We start from the raw sequence: 27,620 nt of genomic DNA on the forward strand, positions 1-27,620 counted from the left end.
TGTACCACACAACGAAGTAAAGAGGAGAACAATCAGGGTGAGCCGCCAATCTGTAAAACTCATTTATCCAGATATACTATCTAAACCCCTGCTGTAAGCACTGCATGTGTACACAGCACCAACAAAGCCAAGGAAGGTTATGCATATTAATGATGTGGTACATCAGAAAGACTATGCTGTAACTAATACAGATTAATGTTTATGTGCAATTCATGAGTCACTTCAAAATGTAAAATATAGGTCCACTTCAGTGTGTTGATGGAAATTATGTTAAGTGGTTAAGTCATTGATTGCTGATATATTTGTACATTAAATAAAATATCCAGCTCTAAAAGACGGGGCAAGATAAGTACAAACAAGGACATCAAAAGGGTCAACTGAGCTCTGCAATGCTAGCGTAGACATCAAGCTTGACTGTCACAAGAAACCTTCAGCTGACATGTCCTGACAACCCACCATTAACAACAAAGGCTATGTAGGATGTGGGAACAGCAGAAAGATCCTTAATATTTCACAGGCACCACAAGAGTGGAGGTACCGTTCCAAAATCTGGGAAAAACAGGAGTCTCGCCAACGTCACTGAGGGATGGCTAAAACAAATGGCATTAAAGCAATATTAAAATGTGAATCATGGCTTAAAAAAACCACCTCCCACAAGACAGTCCAAGTGATGGCCAACACGGAGGCACGGCGTTATTTCTGGAAGCGGAGTGCTGGTGGGAGGGAAATGTTTCCTGCGACTCTACGATGCACTTCACACGAGACCGCCTGTTCCAGAAGAAAACTCTTCTCCCTGACAAGACCCTCGGCGGAGATGAAAGGACAGTGTTCACCGCAGTCCTGCTCGTCTGCGTGACTGTAAGCCATCATCACGGGTGAAGAGAAGAGAGCTCCTCCACAGCGGACGCACGGGGACGCAGGTGCCTGTTGAGCAGCGCAGCGCGGGCCTGCAACCGGGCTGGTCTGTTAGTGCGGGTCCCTAAGCCAGGAACGGCCAGACCAGCCCTTCACAGCTCCTCTGGACAAGGGAGCTGAACTATTCCTCTGTTCTGGATTAGGAAGCAGCTCTTATCAGCAGTATGTCTGTTTTTTCTCCATCTTTTCGGCCGTGGCCGAAACGTTGTGTTCTCTTTCTTCTTTTTTTCAGCATGGAATAAACCTATTACTTGTTCCTTTGCAGCCTACGCATGCTGACGCAGCTCCCCACCTGAACTACTAAACTACAAATGTCTACAAGCAGTAACTTTCACTTTTGTATAATCTTAAGATTTCTAAACCAGAACTACTCATTCTAAAACTAGCTCCAACAAAGAAAGCAGAAGGAATGTAACTTAACTAGTTGAGAACATCGATCTGATCCCTGCAAAGATAATCGAGACTGAAAAACAACATGCTTGCTTTATGACTAATTATTCCTCACACAACTCACACCACGGTGACTTAACTGGTGAGCAGCCAAGAGGAAGAGTAGCTTTGCACGCTGTCAAAAGCTTTGAAAAGTTAAAAGTTAAAATGTGCACCGCCTCTTTACTTTCTTTCAGCAATTCTCTTGATGCCGACACTCAAGAAAAAAAGATATATCCTAATCCATAATCAGCTTAATTTCACTAAATAAAGCCTTCACAGTTGCCAACAAATTAAGTCTGGGACTTAGCTGTCTGTAGGAACTTGATAACTGAGTATATTTAGTCAGGTTTGTAAAAATGCTTATTCATTTCAGGTACATAGACTCAGATTGTGAGAGGAAGAGCTCTTAAAAAGACACCTTTACTCACCAGTCTCGTCTCTAACTATACCCACATTAAATACACATGGCTGATTGAGGTTTGTGGAACAATACACACACAAGGATTCTGCAATAAGTCTTCATCTTTCCAGATACCAATTCTGAAAATGCAGGTTAGAATGAGCAACAGTTCTAGAGGTGAACTTGTTCCATCCCTGTTAGAATTAAAACTGCACAGTACAAGACGCTCAATGCTTAAACTGCTCGATGTGCAGCCCCACACACTGGGTGTGCTGCAGGATCTGCTGTTTCTACCAGAGACAAGCTCATACAGGCTTTCACACATCAAGTCATCATGATCATCAGATCATCCGAAGTCCAGCATCCCCATCAAACAGCTTGTTCACAGTATAGTTCTCATCAGATTCTCCCACAATACCCCACACCCACTTTAAGATAAATTACCCTGGCTTTTCAACACTCTTTACAACTATATGAAATTCCATAAATTAGTTTAAATTAGTCAAGATTAAAGTGAAGGGCGAAATGAAACGCTAATGTCCTAAGATGTCCCTAATGGACAAGTTCTATTGACGTTTTCCACAAAGAAACACTGCAGGCAGATTTTCTCATTTCTTTGTTTTAAAAGACAGCAAAGCTGTCACTTAAAAGCTATTTTTTTTTCAGAATTTCAAGAAATTATATAAGCTCCCTCCCTGAAGTTATTAAGCATTTAAATTAACAGAAACCTCACAAATATGAAAAAATGACCACTCGAGCACAAAATATCATAGAGCTCCCAGCCTAATGATTCAGTACAGGGCTGTTTATCCTCAGATAGCCCTGCTTTTTCATTCTCCAATCATTTTCTGAAGCACAAAACAAACAATTCTGTTTCTCTCAATTGGTAAGACATCAGCCCATTTGTCAAGCCTATGAAAAAAAGTCAAGCCATCTTACTAATTCTACCTTCAGCATGACGAGACTGAGCTGCTTTACTGACATTTCAGCTTTGGAAGACATCAGGAATGTAATTCCACAGCTGCCAAGACTTGATTTTCAATTGACAGAAGGCTTTGCCTCACTCAGTGCATCATGCATTTCCCCTGGCTCACTGCGAATCCCTGTGCATTGACTGATTCCAGCAACTGATGTTTACCTCTTCCCGTTCCTGGCACTGGGAAAACATGCACGTCTGGCTGGAAGCACTGGCCTACAGGTACAGGCGCTGCATTGTGTTTAAACAGCAAGCACTGAAAACGACAGAGCCCCTGTGCAGAGTCAATGGACCACCCCGATTTAAAAGATCTATAGCTGCATGGAAATAGTGTTTGCTGGCGAAGCTTTCAAAGAACGTGGTGGCATTTTTAAAGCTTTTTACCACTAGCATAAATCTGGGGAAATAAGGTGCTTTCGAATGCATAAAGGATATCTTATTAAATTTTAAATGTAAAAAAATGTTGCAGAAACGTGATGGGACATGTGCAGCTTGTCAAACCAAAAAGGAAGAATGAAATATTCCTGGCCTGATCTAGCTACATGCCAGATCACAGCACTGGACATATGGCATACTCTTCCTTCAATGCAGTAAAAGGGGATCTCTAAGGACCCAGCTCTATTAAAACTGCTGTTTCAACTGCACTCGCTTTTGGAATTTCCTGCTGAGTTAAAAAGAAATAAAACAGTATTAGATGGCCCGCTGTTATTTTATTTAATAATTAACAGCAAACCAATTGCACATAATTTTAAAACAATGAGACGAGGAAAACATTTTCTATTTTTAAGCCTTTTGGTGTCTTTTCCAATTTCATACTGTAGAGATCTAGTCCCTTAATATATTTTTAAATCAGCTCAGATTATTACATTATACTTGCAGGAACGTTACACTTCATTAAAGTAGCTTAATCATCTCACAACTTTCTTATCTCTTATACGACTCCATCATAATCTTTAAGTAATTTTATATTTAGCTTCTATAAGCAGAATTTGTTTGAACTGTAACTACTTCTTTGTAATGACTTGAATTATTAGTTATAACTAGACAAGCAATGGCACAACTCCTGCACTATTTTTAGAGTAACCGTAGCATAGCAACAAGGATCCAACCTTTCATTTTCTTTAGGAAAAACGATTAACCTCCCTAATGCTGCCAGACAGGACAAAGAGCAGTTCCTTACAGCAAATGGCATGTCTGCAAACAGCTGGCAGATGCCAACCGCATATGAGTCAATATTCCAAGTGTTGTAACGAGACACATTTGTGAGGTACGAGACTCAGAGAGGGATTAATACTGTAGGGTGACATTGCAGTGGCCAGCAGTGGCTCATGAAATGGCTGTGAGGAAGAGATTTCATCTGAAGGCCGGCCCCATTCCTTTCCCATGCACGAGATTAAAATAATCCAGAGGGCTCCAGGCTTTTGATTGTCTGCTCAAGTGAGTCATTTCAGGATACATCTTCTCCCTAAAGTTACTGAGATAATCTTGTGGCACTTTTTAAGAACAGTGAAAAATCTTGTCTTACCAGTACAGCTTGTCTCCATAAAAATGACCCTCAATAATCTCCACTGGGTATCAGATTACCTGTGGCAGATCCTGTACCAGGTCTAAGACTGTAAACACTACAAGAACGATACAGCAACCTCTCTTCGGGGCTAAAACCCAGCAGGCATTGCGAATAATATCATAGCACACACGGGTATCAGCATGCGTAGATTGCAAGGAGATTGTTCAGATTCTGATGTTTTCAGTATTTTAAATATCCTTCTCTGTAACCAAGTGACCATGCAGTAGCAATCTGTCCAGGATCCACTGACTCATCTGCCTGCTTTTAACTACAAACAGGATAATTACAGAAATTCTGTAAGTAAAAGTCAATTCCACTTTCTTACTATGGTGACCAACTGCATATCAAAAGACAGAATTAACTTGAAAATAATTCTGCAGGAAGCTGTGTTTTATAGATGGGGAATCATCAGAAGCTGCAGCTTTCAATACCCAACACCTGCCCTGCTGACGACTCAACAGGTAATCTCATCAAGCGCTGGAGGGGCATCGTGGCAGCTTACACAAAGCCGGGTCAGAGGAAGCCTCAGACGTGGGGTGACAAGAAACGTGGGGCAAGAATTAGAACGAAAACGGAGGGCGTCTGGAGTTCACACACAGTTACAATGGTCATTCACAGTGGTCTTAGAAAATCCGGCCAGAGGTTATCCTGAAATCTGTTAGTTGGCTGAGGCATCTGATCTCTGAACAGCCCTGCAGCTCGTCCACACTGTAACAGAGGTATCATCAGGCTTTATGAGAACAGCAAGCACAGTTAAGCTTCTATTGCCACACAGAACACTGCTTTCTCTCCCTCAATAATCCTGCTGACAGCCTGCATTTTGTTCTGATACTAAATTAAAAGAGTGCTCTAAATAAGGACTCCTATTTCAGTAGCGAGGCAAACATATGAAAAGAACAAACCCTGAATTGTGGAAGGTAAGGATGAGATCTCTCCCATCCACTGGGGGGAAAACTTGTGCCAGGAAGAGCTGTTCCATTCCGCTGTGCAACAGCATACGTATCTCAGCAGTGGGTTAATTAGTGTTTCTGGGATTTGTCACTTGGCAACTTTGCTGCTGTACAGTACAACAGCAGAGTCACCAAGAGCGCCAGCGTGCGACTCACTTTAAAATTAACCTTATTTCATGCTGGGTGAAAAATACCTAAGCAACAAAAATATGAAGGGCACGTTTCTTGAGGCCAGCACTTCAGAATGGACAGAGAAAAATGAATTCAGGGTTTGTAAAGAAATCAAACCTCTTATATGGTACAGTTTGATAAATCCATGTGTAACATCTGATAAAAATGCAGACTACAATATAAAAACAAATGTTATTCATTTTTCCCCTGACTCCCAGTCACTAAGGACAGTTCACCAGCAGTGTATACAACTTCCTTACATAACGCTTGTCACCATAGCAACAAAACTGCGTCACTACTTCTGTAATAAACAAAGGTATAAATAACAGCTGCCCATTCAGAATAAAATTTGGAATATTTATAGCATAGCTATGTATGAAACATTGATATTTTTTGCTCTGTGAACTGAAGACTAATCTTATAGTGTTCAAAGAAGAAACAATACAATTACAATTTTTCTTCCTTATTCCAGTGATAACCCATTCTGGAAGAAACATGATGTGATTATCAATTACAGTTATAACCCATCTTTCAATACAGTTTTTGTTTTTTCATTTACAAATACAGGTCTACATCTTGAACCTACTTTTTTTGAATGCCATTTTGAAATTTAGACTGTCAGACTGGAATAAGTGATGTTATTCACTAGAAAAACTGTTCTATAGAGCTTTGACTGTAGGTTCATTCCATAAATTGTAATTAATTTATTAATTGGTCATTTGTAAAATATCGATGATTCACAGAAGAAGGCATTTTCCTGGATTACATTTAGTAACACATTTCAGTTTAGAGAAGGAAGTACTCTTCCTTTGAAACAAGGCTTACTAGCATAACTATTTTTTGTTATTCCATGAAAACATCCAACAGCAATGTACAATAAGAACATATTTAAACAATATGAACCTGATGCGTTTTTGCATTTTATGTTGGGGTCATTTCAGTGATCAGAGAATTTGTTTAGTTTGATTCAACAGTCCAGGCTAAGACATGGACAAAGCTATGTTCTTGTAAAATTATGATCACGATCAACCTAAATGCTCTGTAACCAAGTAACTGTGCAGTAGAAATCTTTCCAGTACTCACTTCCTCTCATCTTCCTGTTCAGATGCTTTTTTTAACCAAGAATGTGATCATTTCATTAATTCACCTGGGGCTCAAGTCAGTTGTTTGCTCACTGTAAACCTAGTGTGTTCCATCTATAAAAGGTAATGAAGCAATTTTAATAATTATGATACTGTTGCATGAAATGAAAAGTATATTCCTGTTATCAATTAATTAAGCGTAGGTACGGATCTAAATTTCAGCAAACCTAAATGTTATGAGAAACTAAAGAGAATTGCAAGGACAATTTTGACTGTTTGCAAAAGTCCAAAATGAAGTGGTGCACACAGTGGACTACACTGACAGTGTTCTAGGTGGTGGTAAACTCTCTGACAGCATATTTACAAATATCGAAATTCATAAGAACTTTACTATTTTAAAGTAAAGATAATAACTGCTTTAAGATATATTATGCCTTTGTAATGGCTTTACTGAGAGATAATAGGGAAAAAAACTGAAACAAAGAAAATGAAACACTGGCCATCGTAAGAGGACAACAGCAGAGAGTCAAGACAGATATCCACAATAAGACAAGTCAATCTTGTAGGCTGCAAAGCTGCATTTAACCTGTCTGGAGGTTACCACTAAGCTGTCTAGTACAACAACACAAGCCTAGTTTCTTATTTCTTGACAAATATTAAAATAATTCCATTAATTTCAGACTGGAGAAATGTTTTATTTCTTTTTAATCTGACCTTTGCTCCAGAGTGGAAAGTTGCAATTTTTTGCTGCCGTAAAAGCACACGAAGGTTTCTGTACCAACTGGTGGTCTTATTCTCGCAACCAAGAGCCTGTAACAGCTTATTTATTTTCTTATCTCTTTCTAGTACAGGGAGAGAGCAGAGCTGTCAAGATGGCATGTGGAAAACAGATAGATTATGGCTTTGTCTGTGTGCCAGTTGTATTAACTGAAATTACTTCTCCTCAGATGTCCTGTTGTGTGCACCAAGAAAAGAAATGCTTCTTCAGCCAAGTGTGCACTTTTCCAAGTCGAACTGTGACAGGGGCTCTTGCATGAGCAGATAATCACTATAACATTATAGGTAATGCCAGGGAATGCTGAAATGGGGCTAGAAATTGATGCTTGCCTGCTCACCATTTGCAGGAGAAAATAACTTTCAGGGTTCAGAGTATGAATTTGGAAGGCATGACAAATGTGTTTATATAAACCATATCACTGTGTTATTGAGAATGTTGAACAATGGATACGATTTCAGATGTACATTGTGCTTTGTTCTGAAGCATTCTGAAGAAAAAATTATTAATTTTTCTGGTGCTTTCATGTCAAGAAGCAGCTCTACTGTTAAAAATAATCACAGTTATAATTCCGTACAATTACATAGCGCTTTTCTGGACACTCCACTCAAAGCGCTTTACAGGTAATGGGGACCCCCTCCACCACCGCCAGTGTGCAGCCCCACCTGAATGATGCGACAGCAGCCCAAGTCTCACCACAGCCCAGCTCTCAGAGGGGAGGAGAGCAGAGTAATGCTGTTGGTATGTCCCACAAGCTTTGGCGCTATTCGTAACATCAATGTAATACAGGATCAGGCAATGTCATCCCCTGAGTGCCAGGTTTCTGCATTAACACCTGATGACGATTTGGCAAACACAGGTGATTGGACTTCTTATCCACTTAATTCATTCAACCAGGTCACTACCTGGTGCTGGAATGAAAGTGGATAACCGTGACACTCCAGCACTGCAGTTGGCTACTGCATTTCAGTTGCGTCTGTTAAGTCATTAATAAATAGTTCAGGGTTATAAAAACGGTGTTTGTGTTGACAGTGTTGCCAAAGTGTTTGCCAAATGCTGGTGGTTTCCAGTGAAAAAAGGACCATTTTCTCTTCTTAAAACTTAGACTTGATTAGAGATTTCACCTAGCAGGAGTATGTCTGAACTAGCCAGTTGTTGGTCAAACAATTCTACATTTCCAAAAAGGTTTTGGAGTCCAGATACCAAATGAGGTTTCCAGCAGTAACTAGTTCAGCACATTTCTATGTACAACATTAAGGAAGAAAGTAATACTACAGTGCTGGACTTTTCCCAAAACAAGCCACACCGGATAAAAACAGAGTCAGAGTTGCTGGATGTAAAAAGCCAGATTCCGTTCTGTCCTCCTGCGCACACACAATTAAAATCTGCAACTTCTGCACACTAGAGAGCTTTTCGATTAAAATAAACAGAATACAATTAAAAGCTTAAAAATATAAGGATGGAAAAAATTAACATATGGCATGACTGCAACTTTAGAGTAAAATAAAGGCCTCATGATTAAACAGCAGCTGTTTCATGTTGGGCAAATACAGTGCAAATCCAAGCACAACAAATGATGTAAAGGATAACAAATAAGAATGATAACACAGAAAAAGACTACTCTGTAATGAGTGTGCATCTCTTTTTCTGAAACTCTTAACAGTAATCGCAGGCACCCTCTTCAGGTAAGGCAGAGTAAGAGTATCCTGTTCTTTACTAGGATAGGACAGGCAGTTGAAACTGATTGATTCTGAAAGAGTCTAAGTCATACAGTGTTCATAAATGTTTATTTACAACATTCATACAACACAGAAATGTCACTTCCAGCAGGATCTGAGCCTTGAGTTGTCTGCGGGAGAAGAGCAGACCACAGCAGGAAAGCTCTTTAAAATCACAGATGCTTCCGACCAAAATACCACAGGCCTTTTTAACCCAGCCCCCCAAACCAAGTTTTTTTTTTTGTTCGAAAAGGGTTCTTCTCTTCTGATCTTCCTTTTCAGGAGTGTATGAAGGCCATGAATCCTGACGGGCTGTCCCTGGCTCACTGTGCATGAAAACTGGCCCAGCAAGAGACATCGTCGGTATGCAGCAAGGCTGCGCCATACGTGACAGTATACGTTAGCCAGGGTCAGAGGAACCAGAGGAATTCTCCACTCCAGGTGCATGCACAGGCCTGGAGCTCTTACAAGCATTAGAAGTGTGAACAATGTCAAAACGTGTTCTCACTGGCCTGTTTGTAGGGCTCTAATCTCAGTAAGTGTCAGACATTTCGATTATGGGATTAGAAGATATTTGCAATAAAATGAATCATGTTTTAGAATACACACTGTGGTGAAATCTCTGAAATGAGGAGTGCAAATGATTAAGAACAAGAGAAGATACAGTTCTGAGCCCCCTGTCCTGTCCCCAAACTCATTTAATTATTTTCTAACAGCTTCATCCAAAACAGGACCGGGGGGAGCCGGAGCAACTGCAGATTAACTATAACACACTGAATTAATGTTCGATGTATAAAGTTGCATTGTGGTTCCAAGATTACCAAGACACATCTCAACTGATCCTTCTGTACTAAAGTAGGGCTGCAGAGAACAGCCTGTCTGTAGGGCGCAGGTTGAACTCGGACAATTTTTCTCTGACTGACACAACAGCCATTGGCGAATGGGGACGATTCCTACATCCATCCAGCAGAAGAGTTAACAGCTGGATTTGCAGCACGGGTGGCGTGGTGGGTCTGGGGGGCACTGAGGAGTCTCTTCCGCCATCCGTATCTTCCCTCCATTTCCCATGACCTCTTGTGTTCAACGGAAATGAACCCCACAGACGCAAGCAGTCCAGCTGCCCAGGCAACGAGAAACCAGGCTTTCTGTCCTGTTGTGCATTTCTGTCTTACAATGAAGGTGAATATGTGAATGTTCTAAAGACAATAGTCTTACTCAGCCCATCTTGACATCCTGAACATTGTACTGTCCTTGCAAGAGCCACAAAATGATATCCTAACAGGATATCCTCTGCTATAAAACAGCACTGTTAATGTAAGAAAAAAAGAGCTCAATGGAGAAATTTGTTTTAAAACACTTTAATGCTGTTCTGCCAAAGGGGAGTGATAAGGGATGATGTACAAATAAGTACAAATTACCTACTGAATACCTTCATCATTCACATAAAACAACAGGACTGTAGGCAGAGCATGTAGCAAAATGTAAGTCAAAAAGCTCTGGGTCTCAAACAGTTGCAGATGAATACACAAGATAGAAAAGAAATGATGCAGAGACTACTCGAATGTTACGCAAGTAGGGAACGAAGTCTCTTGTACTGAAGCAGCTGAGCTTGTTTACGATAAACTATAGTCTAAAACTGCATTAACACAACAAACAACAAGGTCATGCTTCTCCTCAGCCATTATCCTAAATGAATGCAGATATACTGTAGTAACACTACCGTTTCTTTTGTGGTTGAAGTGGCCATCATTTCACATACGTACATAATATAAAAAACATCCACTTTCACACAGCAGTCACTTAGAACTGCAATTCAAGAATATATCTTACTTTTTAGAATTGTGTATTAAAGGAACAGCACTAACTGTATGTACATCAGATACGTTCACCTCAGTATTCATACCAGAGATCAAGTCTCCATTTATGGTAAGAGCCAAGCCCTAGAAGTCACATCTTTTCCTGATGTTTCATCACACAACCAGTTAGTTACCTGCCAACACAACACATGACACCGCCCTTCCTTCACTGTTGGTATGTACACATTTATTGCAAAACCTCCTTCAGGGTGTAAAATGTACTATGTTGGAAGACAAATACCTGAGGAAGTAACAGCAGGACCTTATACAAATTCCAGAGCTTGTGTTCCTGGCAAGCCCTGCAAAACATTCTTGCCCACTTTGTCTCACGCATAGTCAACTCGGAGCCCTCACAGCATTTCTGACGTGAGTGGATGTCTTCAGGAAGAAAACCCAGAATTGTTTTAATTCCATAGATAGCTCTCATTCATTTACCACATAGCTGAATTACACACATTTCTCTAAACGCCACTATTCCACCACAGCCCAGGTGTTACAATTAACTAGTTTGCAAGACCCAGAGAATGTTGTCTGATGAATCGAACTACAATCACTACATTCAAAAGCTAGAAAACCACCTCGTTACAGTCTGCCTGACTACATACCGAAATAAAAAAATAGCAGTAACAGGGTTGTAAAGAAGAACTACTGGAAAATGATTAAGTGCATCCTCCCAGAGCACAAAACTGTCAATATAATTTTACTTTTTTAAAGCAAGTGGAACTGTTTATAATTAGCTACCGTAAAATAAAATTTGTGTTTAGAGGGTGGGGGATTAAGCTATTAGTCTAGAATAAAAAAAATGTCATGATGACTTTTACGATTCACAACTTGCTGGCCCTGGATATCTTAAGCTTGTAGAAAACAAATACTGGGTGCCCTGGTTAAAATATCCACGGCACTATTTAATGATTTTAGGTATTGTGCAAAAGATGAATCTACTTCCATGAGTCCTGTGGGTTGGTGCTAAGCTGAACCCTGACTGCAGGGTTTGCAGCAGCTGAAGAACAGATCTTGTGCTCCATCACCATCTTCATCGAAGCCCCAGCAAACCGAATTTGAGGACTATAGTCTGCTACTTCTGTGGCCTTCCAAGGTTCCATTACACAAAGTGCACTTATTTCAATCCCTACGGTCTGGGGCTGCTTGAGGGGAGCTCGTCTGAGCAATGGCTGAGCCCTGCAGCCCAAGCGTCGCGGGTTCGAGCCTTGGTCGCGTCACTAGCTGGCTGTGATCAGCAGATATACAGACGGTCTTGACAGTGAGGTCAGCTGGCCTGGAAAGTCAGTCAAAGTCAAAGAGCTTCCTTATTCTCGCCAGCGTGCGGACGGGCTGAAGCAAATATTAGGCAATTAAAAAAAAAGAAGAACAGTCTGAACTAACATTTGTAATACACAGTACTAAAAAAGTATCTGTAACACACTGGGGTTTTGGAAATCTTTGGCATCTACAAACTCTAAGGTCAGTAAATTTTATAATATATTAAAGGTGTTCAAAAAGCGAAATGTGCTATCAGCCTGTTTTAGAGGATGACCATTTTAGACCTCTCACGTCCTGACACTTCTGTCTGTCTAAAAGACACTCTGATTACATCACGCTCGCTCACAGACAATTCGAAACTTCAAGAGCAGTCCACCCTGATGAAGCCTGTCATTATGAGCAACACAGGGTGCCACTACACTCAGTCCCAACCAACACTCAGCGATGCTTGAAACACACGACACTGAACACAAAAGAGTGATCTTTTCTGAGAATTAACTAAAAAGAGCGACGGAGTCTGCCCTCACTCATGAGACCTCCAGTAGTACACAAGGGCACTAAAAATAAAAGGACAGCATTACTGTGAGCCACATTTGCAGCAAGTACATCCTCCAACAAAAACACTATTTTATACTATAAAATACATAGAGGATATTCACTTTTAAGAGCAAAAAGTGGAAAAATCCCTTTCCATTCTGTATTATTCATCTAACCAGCACGTGTTATAAAGTCCTTGTTTATAGAATGCGCGCTCACAAACAGGTTACCAGCAGCTGATGTGAAGAAACTCCACTTCACCTTGAGTGACTATTTTTACATAAAAGTTCTGAAGTTGTGTATAATTGTAAGAAAAGCTGCCAGGCTGCTTCACTCTAAAACTAGAGCAGCAACACAAAATAACTTCTCTGCTGATCTGCTGACAAAGTCTATAGGATTATTAAAAAAAAACAGTAATCAAAAACCTCCACAATCAACTGCTCAGGTGCACGTCAGCTCAATTTCCTTTACTTACCACAAGTCCTCGCAGGTCTCACAACAGAAACATGCCTTCCATTCCCTCAAGTACCCACACAACATGCAGTAACACGACCAGCATTTATTTGACCTGAGCCTTTTCTTCATATTCGTTTAGTGGATTCCGTGCTCGTGAACGAGACCGATAATGAGCTCTGCACCCTTTGACCTTTCCTGGCAGACGAATGCTTACTGGAACACCTCCAGCCGCGGTCCACTGTCAGCCCCTAACCAAAGGAAATGCCAAGGGGTGCGACTCTTTCTTTCTAAACCTAAGCGCATAACAAATGAAGTCTATCCAGTTGACAGCTGTTTGCTTTAAAATGCAAGCATGAGCCGTTTTAAAAAATGGCTGCAAACCAACCCTACCGAACCCAAAAGACTTCTTGCCCTGAGCTAGAGAACTGCAGGTCATAAAGATTCAGTGTCTGAGCAACGGACAGGCCTGTAAGAAATATCTTCCGCGCGCTGAAGCGAGGGTACCGTGAGCAAGGTGCAAAGAGAAAACGACTGAAAAAGGACACAGAAACACAGGGGTTCGATTCACCCACTCAAAGGTCAAAGGTCTTCAACGAGGCACTTACCAACCGCCGGAGCGTCGTACTCGTCCCCCAGCAGGATCTCGGGGGCGGAGTACGCAAGCGAGCCGCAGCTGGTGGTCAGCTTTTTGCCGGGTTGAAACTTATTACTGAAGCCGAAGTCCGTGAGCTTGACCAGCCCCTGTTTCTCAAAGAAGACCACGTTTTCGGGCTTCAGGTCCCTGTGCACCACGTGCAGCCGGTGGCAGTAAGAGATGGCGTGGACGATCTGGGCAAAGTACTTCTTGGCCACCTCCTCGCTGAGCCCCTCCTCGTGTTTCATGATGTAGTCGAACATGTCGCCGCCGTCGCCCAGCTCCAGGATCAGGTAGAGCTTGGTCTGCGTGTCGATGACCTCGTAGAGCCGCACGATGTTGGGGTGCTGCACCAGCTTCATGCAGCGCACCTCCTGGAAGAGGTGGCCCGTGGCCACCGTGTCCAGCTTGGTCTTGTCGATGACCTTCACGGCCACCTTCTCTCCGGTGAAGACGTGGCGGGCCAGCTTGACCACGGCGAAGTGGCCGCGGCCCAGCGTTTTATCCAGGTCGTACAGCCCGGCGATCTTCCCATCGTACCCCCGCTTGAAGCCTGCCATGGCGGCCCCCCGCTGCGAGCGATCGGGCGGAGAGACTGGGGAACTGGTTGCGGGGTCCGAAGTCTCCGGTTTACTTCAGCACTTGCGCCGCCCGCGACGAGCCCATGACGCCAGCGTTTAAACGGCCCTGAAACAAGAGCGAGGAGGGGGACAGAATAAGGCCGATATCCCCCAAGAATACACAAAGCACCGCGCAGGGGTTCTGTACATAAAGCACATTTCCCCTACGCCCCACGAACGAAAAACTGCCAAATGAGAAGAGGAAGAATAATACGTGTATTTAAATGTCCTGTCTCTCTCCCGTAGATGCATCTTCCATTTTTCAACTCAGTGTTTCCCCCATACATGCCACACAAGGTTATTTCAAACAATAGCAAAGTCATTTCACTTAATGGACAAGCAAGTTACACACAACAGTAATTGGCCACGCTTCCGATTGGACTTCCCCAGCTGGAGGCCTCAAGAGGAAGACAGCAGCGACCACAAATTAGTTAACCCCACTTCAACCAGTTCTGTGCTCATTCTAGAAAATTCTGAGTACCAGCATTAACGCCATTTCTTTCAAGGTTTTCATTCTCTCTATACTGAAAGGAACAAAGAACAAGAAAGAAGCAACGCCAAACCTCACTTAAAAAACAAAACGATGTCGTACACCTTTCTGTAAAAGAAACAAATCTCTGACATATAATTCTGTTCGTTCAGCTCTTGCACTCCTCACACCTTCAGAGTCAAAATCACGTCCGGAAACAGTCACATTTATGCCAGACGGACACGGTGTCATCGTCTAGGACTCTCCCAACCCAAGGAATTGCACAGGTGCGGACTTGTAAACAGCATGCTACAGCACAGCAACTGGGAAACTGAACAGAATCCTGCCCGAGTGGAAAAAAAGATCATCGTGAAGGAATTCAGTCCACCCCACAGCTTTGTGGTTCTGAGCACAAAAACTCTGCAACTAAGCAACAGATGTCAATGATTTTGTTGCTTTATTTACACCAAGTAAACCTGTACTATTATGAGAATGCCTCAGTCCAGGCTGCTACAGGTACACAATTTTATATTCCCAACAAAGAAAATGATTGCATTGAAATTATACACAAAAAGTAACTGTTGAAATTAAAAAAAAACAGTATTATTCTAATTTTAAAATACTGAAAATAGAATCAGAAAAGAGCTATAATAATATAAAAATTGTAACATTAATTTACATAACCTGAAGTGTTCTGCCGCAAGTATGCATTCATACAGAACAAAATAAAAACCATTTCGTCAAGGCCTCTTAGAAGAAAAGTACCTTTTCAGACTATCTTAAGATGGATCCTACAATGAGGTTAAATGAAGTTTACAACCCTCAGTGCCGTGATGAGACAGTCAGTTGGCGTTTTGCTTTCGATACAAAGTCAGTTTCTGCTTCCTCTTTGACGTTGAGTCAGATTATATTTAAATGCAGGTCAACACAATTTACACGCACTCACGTGGTCGCTGGACAGATGAATAGGTGCAGCTTAATTTACATAGCGGGCCATCTTTGAGCTACTTTTCAACATATCTTTAAAACCTTCTAACCAGATGAAACATGGAGGTTTACCAACTCTGAGCAGTCAAGCACAGTCGAGCACCTGAATACACTCATGGAATACAGACAAACCTTTCTGCCCCAGTTTTGCAGGGAATCCAGGTCAAAAGCAGCCATGCTGCACGGCAGGCCTCATGAAGGACTGCGCGACGAGCTGACGGGTTTAGATACCCCTTGCAGCCGCTTATCCCAGACCACTGCTGTCAATTCAACAAACGAGTTACCACCGAGCTCGGATTTGGGTGAAAATTGCCACAGTGTTAGAAAAGGTGATTTTTTTTTGCAAGACCTCAGTGGTCAACTCCAAAGAGTACAGGAGATTGACTGTTTATACACGAGCGGGTGTCACCTGTTTTTCAGTTCTGAAAAAACAGTGCTTTCAAAAACGAACTGAAACAGGCAGGCGTCGAACTTCCCATACAGTTTTTTGCCACAGAAATTAATTGCAAAAACCTACTTTTCACGGTTAAAAAAGGCTCAGAAGGGCATCAAAAAGACTGATTTGGTTAAGATAAGATCACTTTATTAGCCATATACAGTTTCTTGCATTAGGAATTTATCTTTTCGCATACCCCAGCTTGCTCTCCATGAGAAACACTGACGGTGAGAGAAGCTTGGGGTCAGAGCACAGGGTCAGCTATTGTACAGCGCTCCTGGAGCAGCTGGGGTTAAGGGCCTTGCTCAGGGGCCCAACGGAGTAGGATTCCTCTGCCGGCCGCGGGATTTGAACCAGCAACCTTCCAGCCACAGGCGCCTTCCTTAGCCACAGTGCCACTCCTCCGTTTAACACAGGGTGTTCACCTTGAAGGGCTTGAATCGGCTCAGCTTCTGACTACATCAGTGACCTGCTCAGCTCATGCACACCTACACGGCCTCAGTGCTCTTCGGACTCTGGCTTTCTGTCAGTTTCCCACACAAGACTCCGAACACCGGGAGGCTGCGGTGTTGCTCTCAGCACATATTAGATCTCACAAGTCAGCACTTCCAGATCCCGTCTTAAGACTTAACTTCTAGACGCTGGCTCTCAATTGTATAATTTATGGTTTTAATTTGTGTATCTAATTTATGTGACCGTTCTATTTCACAGGGCCTGGAGATGACGTATCATGAAAGGCAATATATATGATGCAAAGGTTGTTCCAAGTCAGATGGGCAATAAAAAGGTGATATAGGCAGTCCAACAACATCCACAAAGCTGCTTCCTCATGGCAGCCTGGGTCCTGTTGCAGAAGCAATGTGCAAGACAGAACTACACCCTAGACAGGACACACACAGATATGAGTGCACAGGGACAACTTAAAGATGCTAATCAACGTCGTCAGCATGTCTTTCAGGAGATAAGAGGAACCTAGAGCACTCAGAAACAAAACTACAAGGACATGGAATAGAGCATTGAAACTCCTCACAGAAGCACCGCAGTCTGGAATCAAACATCCTAGTATTGAGCTGAAATCCACACACAAGGTAGTCACAACGTAGGCACAGTCCAGACATTTTTCATGAAGAGGAGAAACACAAGCATTAAGAAAAACTAGAAAGTTTCACTTGTTTGATAAAGATTCTAGTTGTAAAGAACATTGATTTAGTCATGTTAGTTACTGCAGGACTCCAGTAACTTGCAAATTTATTATATCACAATTGTTATAACACATTTACCAAAGTTAAGATATCTAGGACAGCACCCCAACTGACACTTTCATGCCACTGTGATAAATTTCTCAAGGCCTAAGTTTTGTTTAAGAAAAACTCTTTTACCACCTCAAAGAAAAAGAATTAAGCAAAAATCCCATGCTTTCATATGTCCTATATAAAGTAAAATGTAGGGTATCTTGCAGTTTGGTTTTAGAGAAAAAAGGCGTATCACTCTAAACAAAAAAAAGTGCAATTCTTAATGGCTAGTTTAATGGTTTGCGCATCCAACACATCAATTATAACAATTTCTCCTGTCCTTGAAAGGATGCGATAGGACTTTCAAAACACATCACATTATCTCTGATTGACCAGCTCAAGCTACATTTGGGTAACATGCATCAGCCTTACAATGTAGCACAGTTGTCTGAATCTGTATTGATTTTCCTGTGTGAGTGAATTAAACAAAGCTCTGGACCAGACGTTGCAGTAAATGCAAGGGTAGGAGGCCCATTACCTAGAAAGTTTAATTCTGTCTTAATAATATAAAAGTACACGACTGAAGTAGTAACTTAATTGCTGCATGACAGGTTTGTTCTACATTGTACATGAAATTCCTCGAAGAAACCTAGCAACAATTCCTGCTACAAAATTCTAACAGCTTGTGAAGGGTATGTAAATAATTAAGTCCCGATTCTAGATTGACAAGGAGTCATAGTTCTAGGTGTGGACTCTTGTATTTTAATTTAATTAACTTTCAGAAAAACCATTTACATAGGTTGATCAAGTTATTTAGACTAAGAACTGATGACAATAACCAGCTCACACAGCTGTTTACTGTGGTACATTACGTCTGGCACCCTTATCTCCCCTGCTACCAATACAACATAAACCTTTAGGCCTAAAATATAAGCTGAGTGAATCAGGAGCTGGCTGCCATCTAACCAGGGGCACTAATTCTTTCGCCCAACAGACATTCAATACAAAACTGTCAAAGCAAAGCACTTCAAACGACCATATTACTCCTGAAAAAGAACACGTCATGCCATTTCACTTTGTTTTTGAGACATACTCTGAATACAAAACTTGCAAAACTTCCCAGACCAAGTTGAACATTTCACAATCCAGAATACATTGAGAACAGTAATAATTTTAAGCATAATGTAAAATATCCCTTTTTAGGATATTATAGTTCAACATTTAGAACATTGACTCCAGAAGCTATCATTTTACAGGATCTCCTTGCAAACTAAGTGACATAGTAGGAAACAGGGTTTCATGCAGAACGGAATGCAACATTCTCCTGCACTTGCAGTAGCCGATGCCGTTGTCAATGTGCTGACATTACAAGCTGCTGAAATGTTGTTGATTTACTTAGCCGTAAAAAGTCATCATGAGGTGAAGAACAAAACTGTATTCCTGAGACAATTCCTTTCCTTACCAAAGAATAAAGCCTTCACAGTACTGAAATTACAACTAATGTAGGCCCTAAATTGCTTAATGACTTGCCTAATTAAAACAAGTTTTACAGCTTTCACAACTCTCTGGCTGCCACTTGTTCAAAGTTGAAAGATTCTACTTACAATTTGTTCTGTCCTGCTGGCGTACAGAACAAACACACTGCACCAACACCGACTCCTCATAAGGAGTGCAGCAGAAAATGTTATTTCCAGTAACAGGTCCAGCACCGTCCCCGTTCTCAGTCTATGCTTAGTATTCACGAGCCCCAAGGACACAGGTGTTAAGAACAGGAACACACAAGGAGCCAGCGCACAAAAAACATCTCCTCTCTTCTGCACCCCCCCAGTTTCCTCAGCAGACTCACAGACCAACACTGTTCAGGTTCGACAACCCTACTGACATCCTGAGACGATTCTGTGCAACAATCCCACTGAAGAAACAGGGCTTTTTCAAACTTCTCAATGTTCCCTTAGAATGCCAAGTGTTACCTGTTCTAACACCAAGACATACTATTCACTTAGCCTCTTTAAAACACATCACTTGCACATTAATACATCAGTAATGTAACCTCCTCCTATCACTGAAAGGATGTGTGGTAACTTTTACTGAGGTGGCAGATATCACTTGGTCAATACGCTGCAACAGAGACTACTGTTCAGGTTCAACAAATATACACCAGGAGGTTATTTCATGCAAGGATGCCACTGAAGAAAACATTACGGTGTTCATTTAGAATGACAAATGACTTCTGCACGAAAGGCAAAACTATTTTGTAGCCCCGGCTTCCTCAAGGCAAGTCCGAACACTGACAACTGGGCCTGCAGGCAGATCAGGGACTGTAAATTCACACACTCTCCAAGATCCTGAAGAGGCACCAGAGCGGGGATGTTGGTAAATTATTCAGAGGGCTGGGCTCTTGCTGTACAGTTCCATTTTGAGATGTGCAGTGGGATGCTAAGACACTATAGGTTTTCAGCATCTACCGCTGTGACGCTATCAGTTACCATATAAAAACACCGAATGCACTCAGACCTCTGTAAAAAACGCTTTGCTTGCAGTCCTGCGCGCATTACTCAACACCTGCCGCTTTCCTGTGCTCCATGGGCCCCCACGACAGTCAAGGCTGCGTGATCCTAACGAGCCCGCAAACCGGCCCTACACGCTCCGAGAGAGATACCAGCCCTCGTTAGCCGTCATCACGGGCTCCTACGTTTTGATCGCGTAGCACGCTAGAGGGGATTTGACTCACGCTTGCCCCGAGTATCTGTTGCACACTCCTCGGCCTCAGCCGGAGCAAGGCTGCGAGGGGTACATCTCACCCCAGCTCTCTCCTGCTCCGCCTCGGCACGGCGAAACGGCCCCCTCTCATTGTCACGACTGCCGGACCACACTGCGCGCCGGGCGTGTGGATCCACCGCGCAACTTTGTCACACTTCCCAGAACAGAGGTGCCCCACGCCGGCTCACCCCGGACCCCCGGGCTCCCGGGCTCAGCGCTTACTGGCCAAGGGGCACAAGAGCCAGCGGCTCCTGAGCCGGGGAAGCCCGTCCAGCGCTGGTGTCCGGCCGGGTCCGGCTCCCACGACCGAGCACATGGTGCAGCTCAGCCCGCATCTTCTCTCGTCCACAGCACGGAGGAGTGGGTTTCAGGTGCCCGGCGGTACTACGAACCACGAATTTCCGAGGCGCCTTATGTCCACTCTAATATCGCAACGGCCACTGAAATCGGGAGTGATTACTGTTCGTTTAATTTCCTCCAGTTCTAAAGTAACCGACATCGCCTACCTGGCGTGAGCCATTTACGAAGCTTAGAGGTTTTGGCTGGAGGTTTTTAAATTCTCCCCCCCCCCACCTATATTTTTTTTTTGGTTGAAGTCGCCAGCTGGATCCCGGGTCCGATTTCGGCAGGTCTGGAGATCAGCTGCACAGCCGTCCTCAAAGACGGAGGCGAACGCAATGGTCAGAATTTAAAAATAAAAACCTTTCGAGCCCGAAAGGAAACACCACTTGGTCGCTGCCCCTCCGGTGTGCCACATCCGTGCAAACAACAACAACAAAGCTTCACGTTACTTGTGGCTCTTGAAGTTTCGCATCGAGACGGACAAAGCAGCCGACGCCGACGCCAGGTGCGCTCCTCCCCGGCCCGGAGGCTCTGGGAAGTACCGCCCGGAGCGGCGCCCCTGGCCGTGGGGACGGGGCACAGCCGAGGCCCGGCCCGGCAGCTCCGAGCGGCGGCCGGCTGACAAAGGGCAGCGCAGACCCGCCGCTTCGGGAGCCAGATCAACACTCGGCCAGACGCGGAGGGAGGGAGGTGGTAATAACTCACCCCTTGCTCCAGAAACGCCAACATTGAAGCCTCTTCAGGGACGCGCAGGTGAGGTCTCGGCAGGACCGACGCCGTGTGCGCTCGGACGCGGCGCTGTCGTGCGGCTCCACTGGCAGCGCGGCGCAAAGGGCCCTCCTCCCAGGCGCCACCGCGGCTGCGCGCCGCTCGCCAGGCGCGTCACCGCCGACGTCGGCCAGCGCAGGCGGAGCACGGGCAGGGGCGTCTCTCCGCCACTGCAGGGTCTGCGTGCATAAGCGTGCATGTACATAAACGGGCTTACCTGCTCGTGATCCGGGCCAGCCGACAACCCCCCCCTCCTGCATTTCGAAGTGCGCACGATGAGCCCGCGTCCCTTGCGTGTTGAAACGGGGTCGGGGGGTCGAGGCGAGGCAAGGCGAGGCGAGGCAAGGCAGTTGTCTGGCCCCGGCAGCCTCTGCCGTGCGGGCTGTGGAGGCTTAGTTTCCAGGCGGGCTGGGACCGTCAGGCTGTGGTGCACCAGTGAGGCCCGCCACAGCCTGGGCGAGGCGTGGAGCCGCTTGCCTCCCGAGAGCTGGCCGGGCCGCCCACTCGCGGAGCTGCAGAAACAGAACCCGGACTCGGCACTCGAGTCAATTAAATCTGCACCGTCTCTAATGCGTCTGCCATAGAGAGGCGAGCTGGGTCCACCCTTGGCCGCCGATATTTAAATGCAGACACGTTCAGCGTTACTTTCAGATAGAAGAAACACGACCTACACAGGCAAGTGTAAGAAACGGAGCATAAAACAGCTGCTAAAGGAAAACCTGGGTGTTCAATGTGTCTTCATTGTGTTGGTTTGCTTTTGCACGAGCAATTGTGATAATAAGACATGGAAAAGTTTGTTCTGCACCTTCTGCTTCTGTCACTCACTTTTGAATGTTGGGGTTCTGTGTCTGTGCTTTGCCAAGTATTGCCATTATTTCTACGTTCAGTATTTTGAATACACGTCCTGCAGTGTGATGGCCCTTTATATTCGAGATCCCTTGTGCAGGAGACAATCATGGCCTCCTAATAATCCCCCTCTATGAATTGGCTTCATTACTCTGCTCTCCTCCCCACTGAGAGCTGATGTTTAGTGAGTGTTCTGGCGCACTATGGCTGCCGTCGCATCATCCAGGTGGGGCTGCACACTGGTGGAGGGGAGTCCCCATTACCTGTAAAGTGCTTTGAGTGGAGTGTCCAGAAAAGCGCTATATAAGTGTAAGCAATTATTATTATTATTATTATTATTTTATTATTATTATTTGAGCTCGCCTCAAGTGGACCGTTTTCCTTCGTTAACACCAAAGTGAAAACGGGCTGATGGGAAGGAGCTTGTGTGTGCTCACACCCGTGACAGTGAAATGTCCACTAGAAGTGGAAGAACTGCTCGTTGGTGTGGCGTGAATGAACCCTTTACCTGTTCCTTTGCTAACTACTGGATTCTCCACTTCCCCTAGTCGAAGGTTGACATTACTAGGTGACTAAATCTATTTAAAGTCACACATATGTACAAATGCTCATTAATAAAGCCTGGTTTCTCCTTGTATAAAAATGTTTCGCAGACAGAGAGGTTTTGTGACTGTGACGTTCCATTGGTCATTTAAACGCATCATGTCAGTTCACTTAAACTTTTACTGGGGTAATCATTATGTCCAGAGTAATTAGATCAATTTAAACTTATAAACAGACTTAATTCAATCACATTGCACCCCATAATAAGGAAGTTGCTAGCTAGCATGTGATAGTACAAGAGATTTCTACAAATTGCCATTCTATTGTTGTTCATTGGATGGTGATAATAAAAAAGGTGGTCACTCAATGTCAACTCAGTTAGAGATTACATTATAAATATAATTTTTAGATCTTCAAAGTCATTCCGAAACAAAGTTCCAAGTACAACTACCCAGTATACTGTACACAGAAAACAGGGGTCTGTCATCCTGGAGGTTAACATCTGGCCTTGTTCTGAACTCCATGCTCCACTACACACAGCAGAAGGAAAATAAAATCTTGAGGCCAGGATTGTGCTGGATTTTAGTAGCCTTTGCACAGATTGACCAAGATTATGTTTTTTCATACTCAATCTATGTCATTTGAGTAGAGATGATGAAGGCAGTATTTGCAACTGCTTCCTAAAGTGGGTTAAATGATGCACATAGTTGGGGAAAGAATCAATCAGAAAGTCATTGTTTTCACAGAGAGATAAGGAGTCATTCTGAGTGAAACATTAAATCCGTCAAGCAGATCCAACCAAATTTACATAGATAATTTAGGAGCTCTTCATTTTCAAAATATCATTTTTTTCTAGATTATTAGCTGTGTAAGGCATTGCTATGGATTTAAAAACATCTTAAAGAGTAGAAAATGCGTCTGAGAATATTTAATGTAGAAGCAATTTTCTCTGCTTTATTTTTAGATTGGATAGAAACTATTCCTTTAACACCCTGTTAGTCCATAATACATTGATTACATAAATGGCCACAGGCTTGCCTTTCCTGTCCTTTTATATTGTAGTTACTATAGATTATATAGTATTTTAAGTAGTATATTAGTAAGGTATTTCTACACCCTGGTTCTCGCAATGTCTCACTGGACGCATAACAGCAAACCCACTCTCTGCATCTTTCCTGTATTCGCAATAGATACCAGTGATTCACATCCCCAACTTTCCATCCTGCTGCCCTTGGCGCTGCTGTGTGACTCATGATTATTTTGGTATCAGGCGTAGCTAAAGGTCTGCTGTCTGAAGCTGAATGTTATCATCACAAGACGATCGCCACAAGAGGAATCTTTCTTCCTTCAGTAACAATATTGTAAAGAGGAGTTTTTCTCAAAACATGTTCATTTATTAACAGAGATCCAATCAAAACCTGTCAGCAGAGCAACAACAAAAGACATGTACTGTATCTGATGTGGTACGATTCAGTTTCTTCCTACATTAGTAAGGTAAATTTGAACTTGAGTAAATACAGCCCTGAAGGGAGATTCAATGGCTGAATTGACACAGCGACACACAAAAGCTCAAAGCTGAACTGACCACTAACAATTATGAATGCAGTGGTTACAATAAATAGAGAAGCCATAAAGAAAAAGAAATCACTTCATAAAATGATTAAAAACAGAGGATCCAGTTAAAGAAAAGGGACATGATGCACATACAAAAAAAGGATATCAGAAAGGCCAAGAGATGAAAAGGAATATTGCAGTAGAGGCAAAGTAAAGGACAGAAAGGTTCTTTCAGTACTACAGTAGCAAGTGAAATGTACAAAGTACCTGGAGCAATAATGGGAAATGTTTGGACAATGAAAGGGAAATGGCCTTTGTATTAAATGAGTATTTCACTCAGGTGTTCACTAAGGAAGAAGGCAGCACTGTGCCCCAGGCAGCGGAAGCACAACGGTCTTTAATAAATAGTATTAACATAGAAGAGGCAGAAGTGTCTCAGGTTCTAGAAGGCCTCAAGATTAATACATCTCCAGGGCCTCATAGTATCATACTAGTATCAAGACAAAAGTTACTCATAAGCTTAAATTAGACAGTAGTAGTACCCATGGACTGGGGAATGTCTCATGCAGTGCTCACCCATAAAAAAAGGTAACAAAATGGATCCAGTTAATGACAAATTAATAAACCTGACATCTGTTACATGTAAAGTTATGGAAGCACTTATCAGGTCTGAGATAAATTACCACTTATATAGAAGAGGCAGGGGACAGTCAACATGGATTTAGAAAAGATAGGTCTGGCTTAATTACATTTGTTGTTGAACAAGAAACAACCGTAATGGGTACATTAGATCTGTACTTGGCCAACCAATCTTATCATTTCTGGACATAAACTTAGCCATGTGAGAACATTATATAATACTTTAAACTTTAAAAACATTTTCTCACTCATAACTTGGTATACTAAACAGTTTTTTTTTATTTCATTGGTTGTAAGTTGATATTACACAAATCATTATTCTTTCTACATTTTATTCACAGATATCTGTAGCATCTTTCCTAAATATGACTTACTGTTGGAGCCTCATCAGCTGTTAAATCAGAAAAATCCACAGACAAAATCAAAAAAGCCATTAGCATACTTTTAGAAATATTTATGAGTTTAATCCCCTTACAGTCAGGATCACAGCTGAAACACTGGATTGAAACCTGCTATATTTTATGTTGCTGTGGATGCGTATTGAAAATTGATTGTGTATTTTTGTAAATCCGCTGTTTAACCAAATGTTTAACCCTGTATTTGAGAAAGTCTTCTTTGAACAGCAAGGCATGTGGTAGGATTACAAACACTTATGCCACTTCAGAATAATATATAGGTTTGTAAAAGCACAGAAGAAAACCTTAAGGGAACAGAGCATAGCATCAGCAATGAAACAGAGTGGTTTTCAATTTCAGCTTGTGAAACTATTTCAATAAAATCTGATAATCCACCCTGCCCTTTGAGGAATGCCTTTCTTTATTTCTTTTTAAGGGTCTTTTTACATTTGTATTTTTACGGTTTGGCCATAGTCACCGACAAAGAGGATCAGAAGTACGGGTTGGAAGTAAAATCTGGACATTCCTGGCCTTGTTTGTATGCACGAGTTTCTGTGTTTTCACGGACAGGAGAGCATCCTTCGTTAAATGAGGCCCTCTAGTGGCAGGCCTAGTTACTGTTTTAGATGAGGATGAAAATGGCGTCCATCCAATTTGTCTTCAGTCATCTCTTATTAGCATATCGAACTGTGTCAAGTCACACACAGTGTACTTGCCAGGCTGTAATTCCTTATTTTCAGGCCAATTTAGAGCTGCCTGGTCTCAGTGGAGACTGCTTTGGTATAATATGAAGGCAAAATGCAGAGTTTAATAATATGCAACAAAATGAAAGTACTTAACCAAGCTCAGTCATTGACACAAAAGTAGACCAAAATAGGATTTTGTCACAAAATTAGGTCATGCATCAATGTTCTGATTTTCTACATATTGTATGCGGTATCTGCTGTAATATGCTGTATGTATTGTGTATATTCTCAGTGAAATCAAATGAAAGATAATGCCCACGCAAAAAAAACTAAATAAATTCTTCATGGATTTTTTATTCTTATAATGGAAATTTTCTAAATATTTTTCCCAAGTTGTTTACAGACCCAACATGGAAATGGTGTTCTGTTTCAACATGTGTTGTTCTTGAATTACAGTGCTCTAAAAAAGGATTCAGACCCTTTCTAACTGCGGTGTTCCATTTTGTGAAATGACAAACTGCTGCATACACATTTTTAAATTAAAAGAAAAAAATGTTTTTTTCAAAACTTTAATGCTCAGACTGAAGGCTTCTAAGGATAAGGTTAGTTACAGTAAATGTCAGCAAAAAAAAAAAACTAAAAAGAAAAAATGAATGCATTGGATTGCATTTGTATTCCAGCCCTATGATCTCAATATTTCAGTGGAAAGAGCAATTACAACAGCAAGGCTTCTCGGATAAGTGTCTACCAGCATTGCACACAGGCCTGTTTCAGATTTCGCCCATTCTTCTTGGCATGTTTGTCCACGTTCTCTAGAGTTGCTTGGGGGTCGTTTAGGGACAGCAATTTTCAATTCTTTCCACAGACACTCAATAGGATTCAAGTCAGGACTTTGACTGGGCCACTCAAGGTCATTTGCTCTGGCCTTGTGCTGAAAGACTGCACTGGTTTTAAGTCTTTAGCAGATTGAAACAGTTTTTCATTTCCTATATGCCTGCACTTTGCTACTACTGTATACCAAGCTTAAGGAGAGGTCGGCTGTGGAGAAGCATCACCAAGGCATGATTTTTTTCCTTTTTGTCCTATTCTGTGCTGTTCAATTACTTTAATCCAGACTTACTTTGAAAGCTCTTCGGTCTTCGGTCTTGTTGTTGCCTCTTTGTTTAAAATTCACTAGCTGACAAAACAACCCCACAGAGAATGGTATTTTTATTCAGGAATTATGAGAACTACTGTTATTACACACAGACAGAGGCCACTCAATGAATTGCATGGCTCATTAAGATTATATTGTGCATCTTAATTAATTTAGATTTGCCACAGTAAAGGGTTTGAATATTTATGCAATCATGAAGAATCCATTTCCTCTCATATTATTAATCTATTTACTTATTTCTTTTGTATTTTGCTTTGAATGTGTGGAGTAGGTTGTGTATATAACAAATATTAATTGCTTCTTCAAAGTGTTATGACTGCAAGGTTTAAAGTAACAAAACGTGGGTCTGAATACTCATGCACAGCACTGTATGTATAATGTACTATCATTTAGTACCTCCAAACAACTTCACCAACGGGTCCTACCAACAAGATTAATTTCCCAAATATGTGAGCTTT

At 42.4% G+C, this 27,620-nt stretch overlaps 1 protein-coding gene across 2 annotated transcripts in view; it reads right to left on the reverse strand.

The window, feature by feature from the left end:
- snrka (SNF related kinase a) overlaps nt 1-21,438 on the reverse strand; it is a 44,327-nt gene extending 22,889 nt beyond the window's left edge. The window contains exons 1-2 of one of the 2 annotated variants that reach the window (XM_088602234.1): nt 21,281-21,438; nt 13,701-14,416 (exon numbers count right to left, since the gene is read on the reverse strand). In XM_088602234.1, coding sequence (XP_088458360.1) covers nt 13,701-14,289 — 589 coding nt within the window. In that variant the 5' untranslated portion in view covers nt 14,290-14,416; nt 21,281-21,438. Of the gene's footprint in view, nt 1-13,700; nt 14,417-15,009; nt 15,115-21,280 lie in introns of those variants that run through there. The other variant, XM_088602235.1, reaches the window with a different exon arrangement.
- Between the last annotated feature and the right edge of the window lie 6,182 nt (nt 21,439-27,620).

Source organism: Lepisosteus platostomus, chromosome 12 (assembly GCF_059453375.1).
Source record: "Lepisosteus platostomus isolate fLepPlt1 chromosome 12, fLepPlt1.hap1, whole genome shotgun sequence".
Lineage (NCBI taxonomy): Eukaryota > Metazoa > Chordata > Actinopteri > Semionotiformes > Lepisosteidae > Lepisosteus > Lepisosteus platostomus.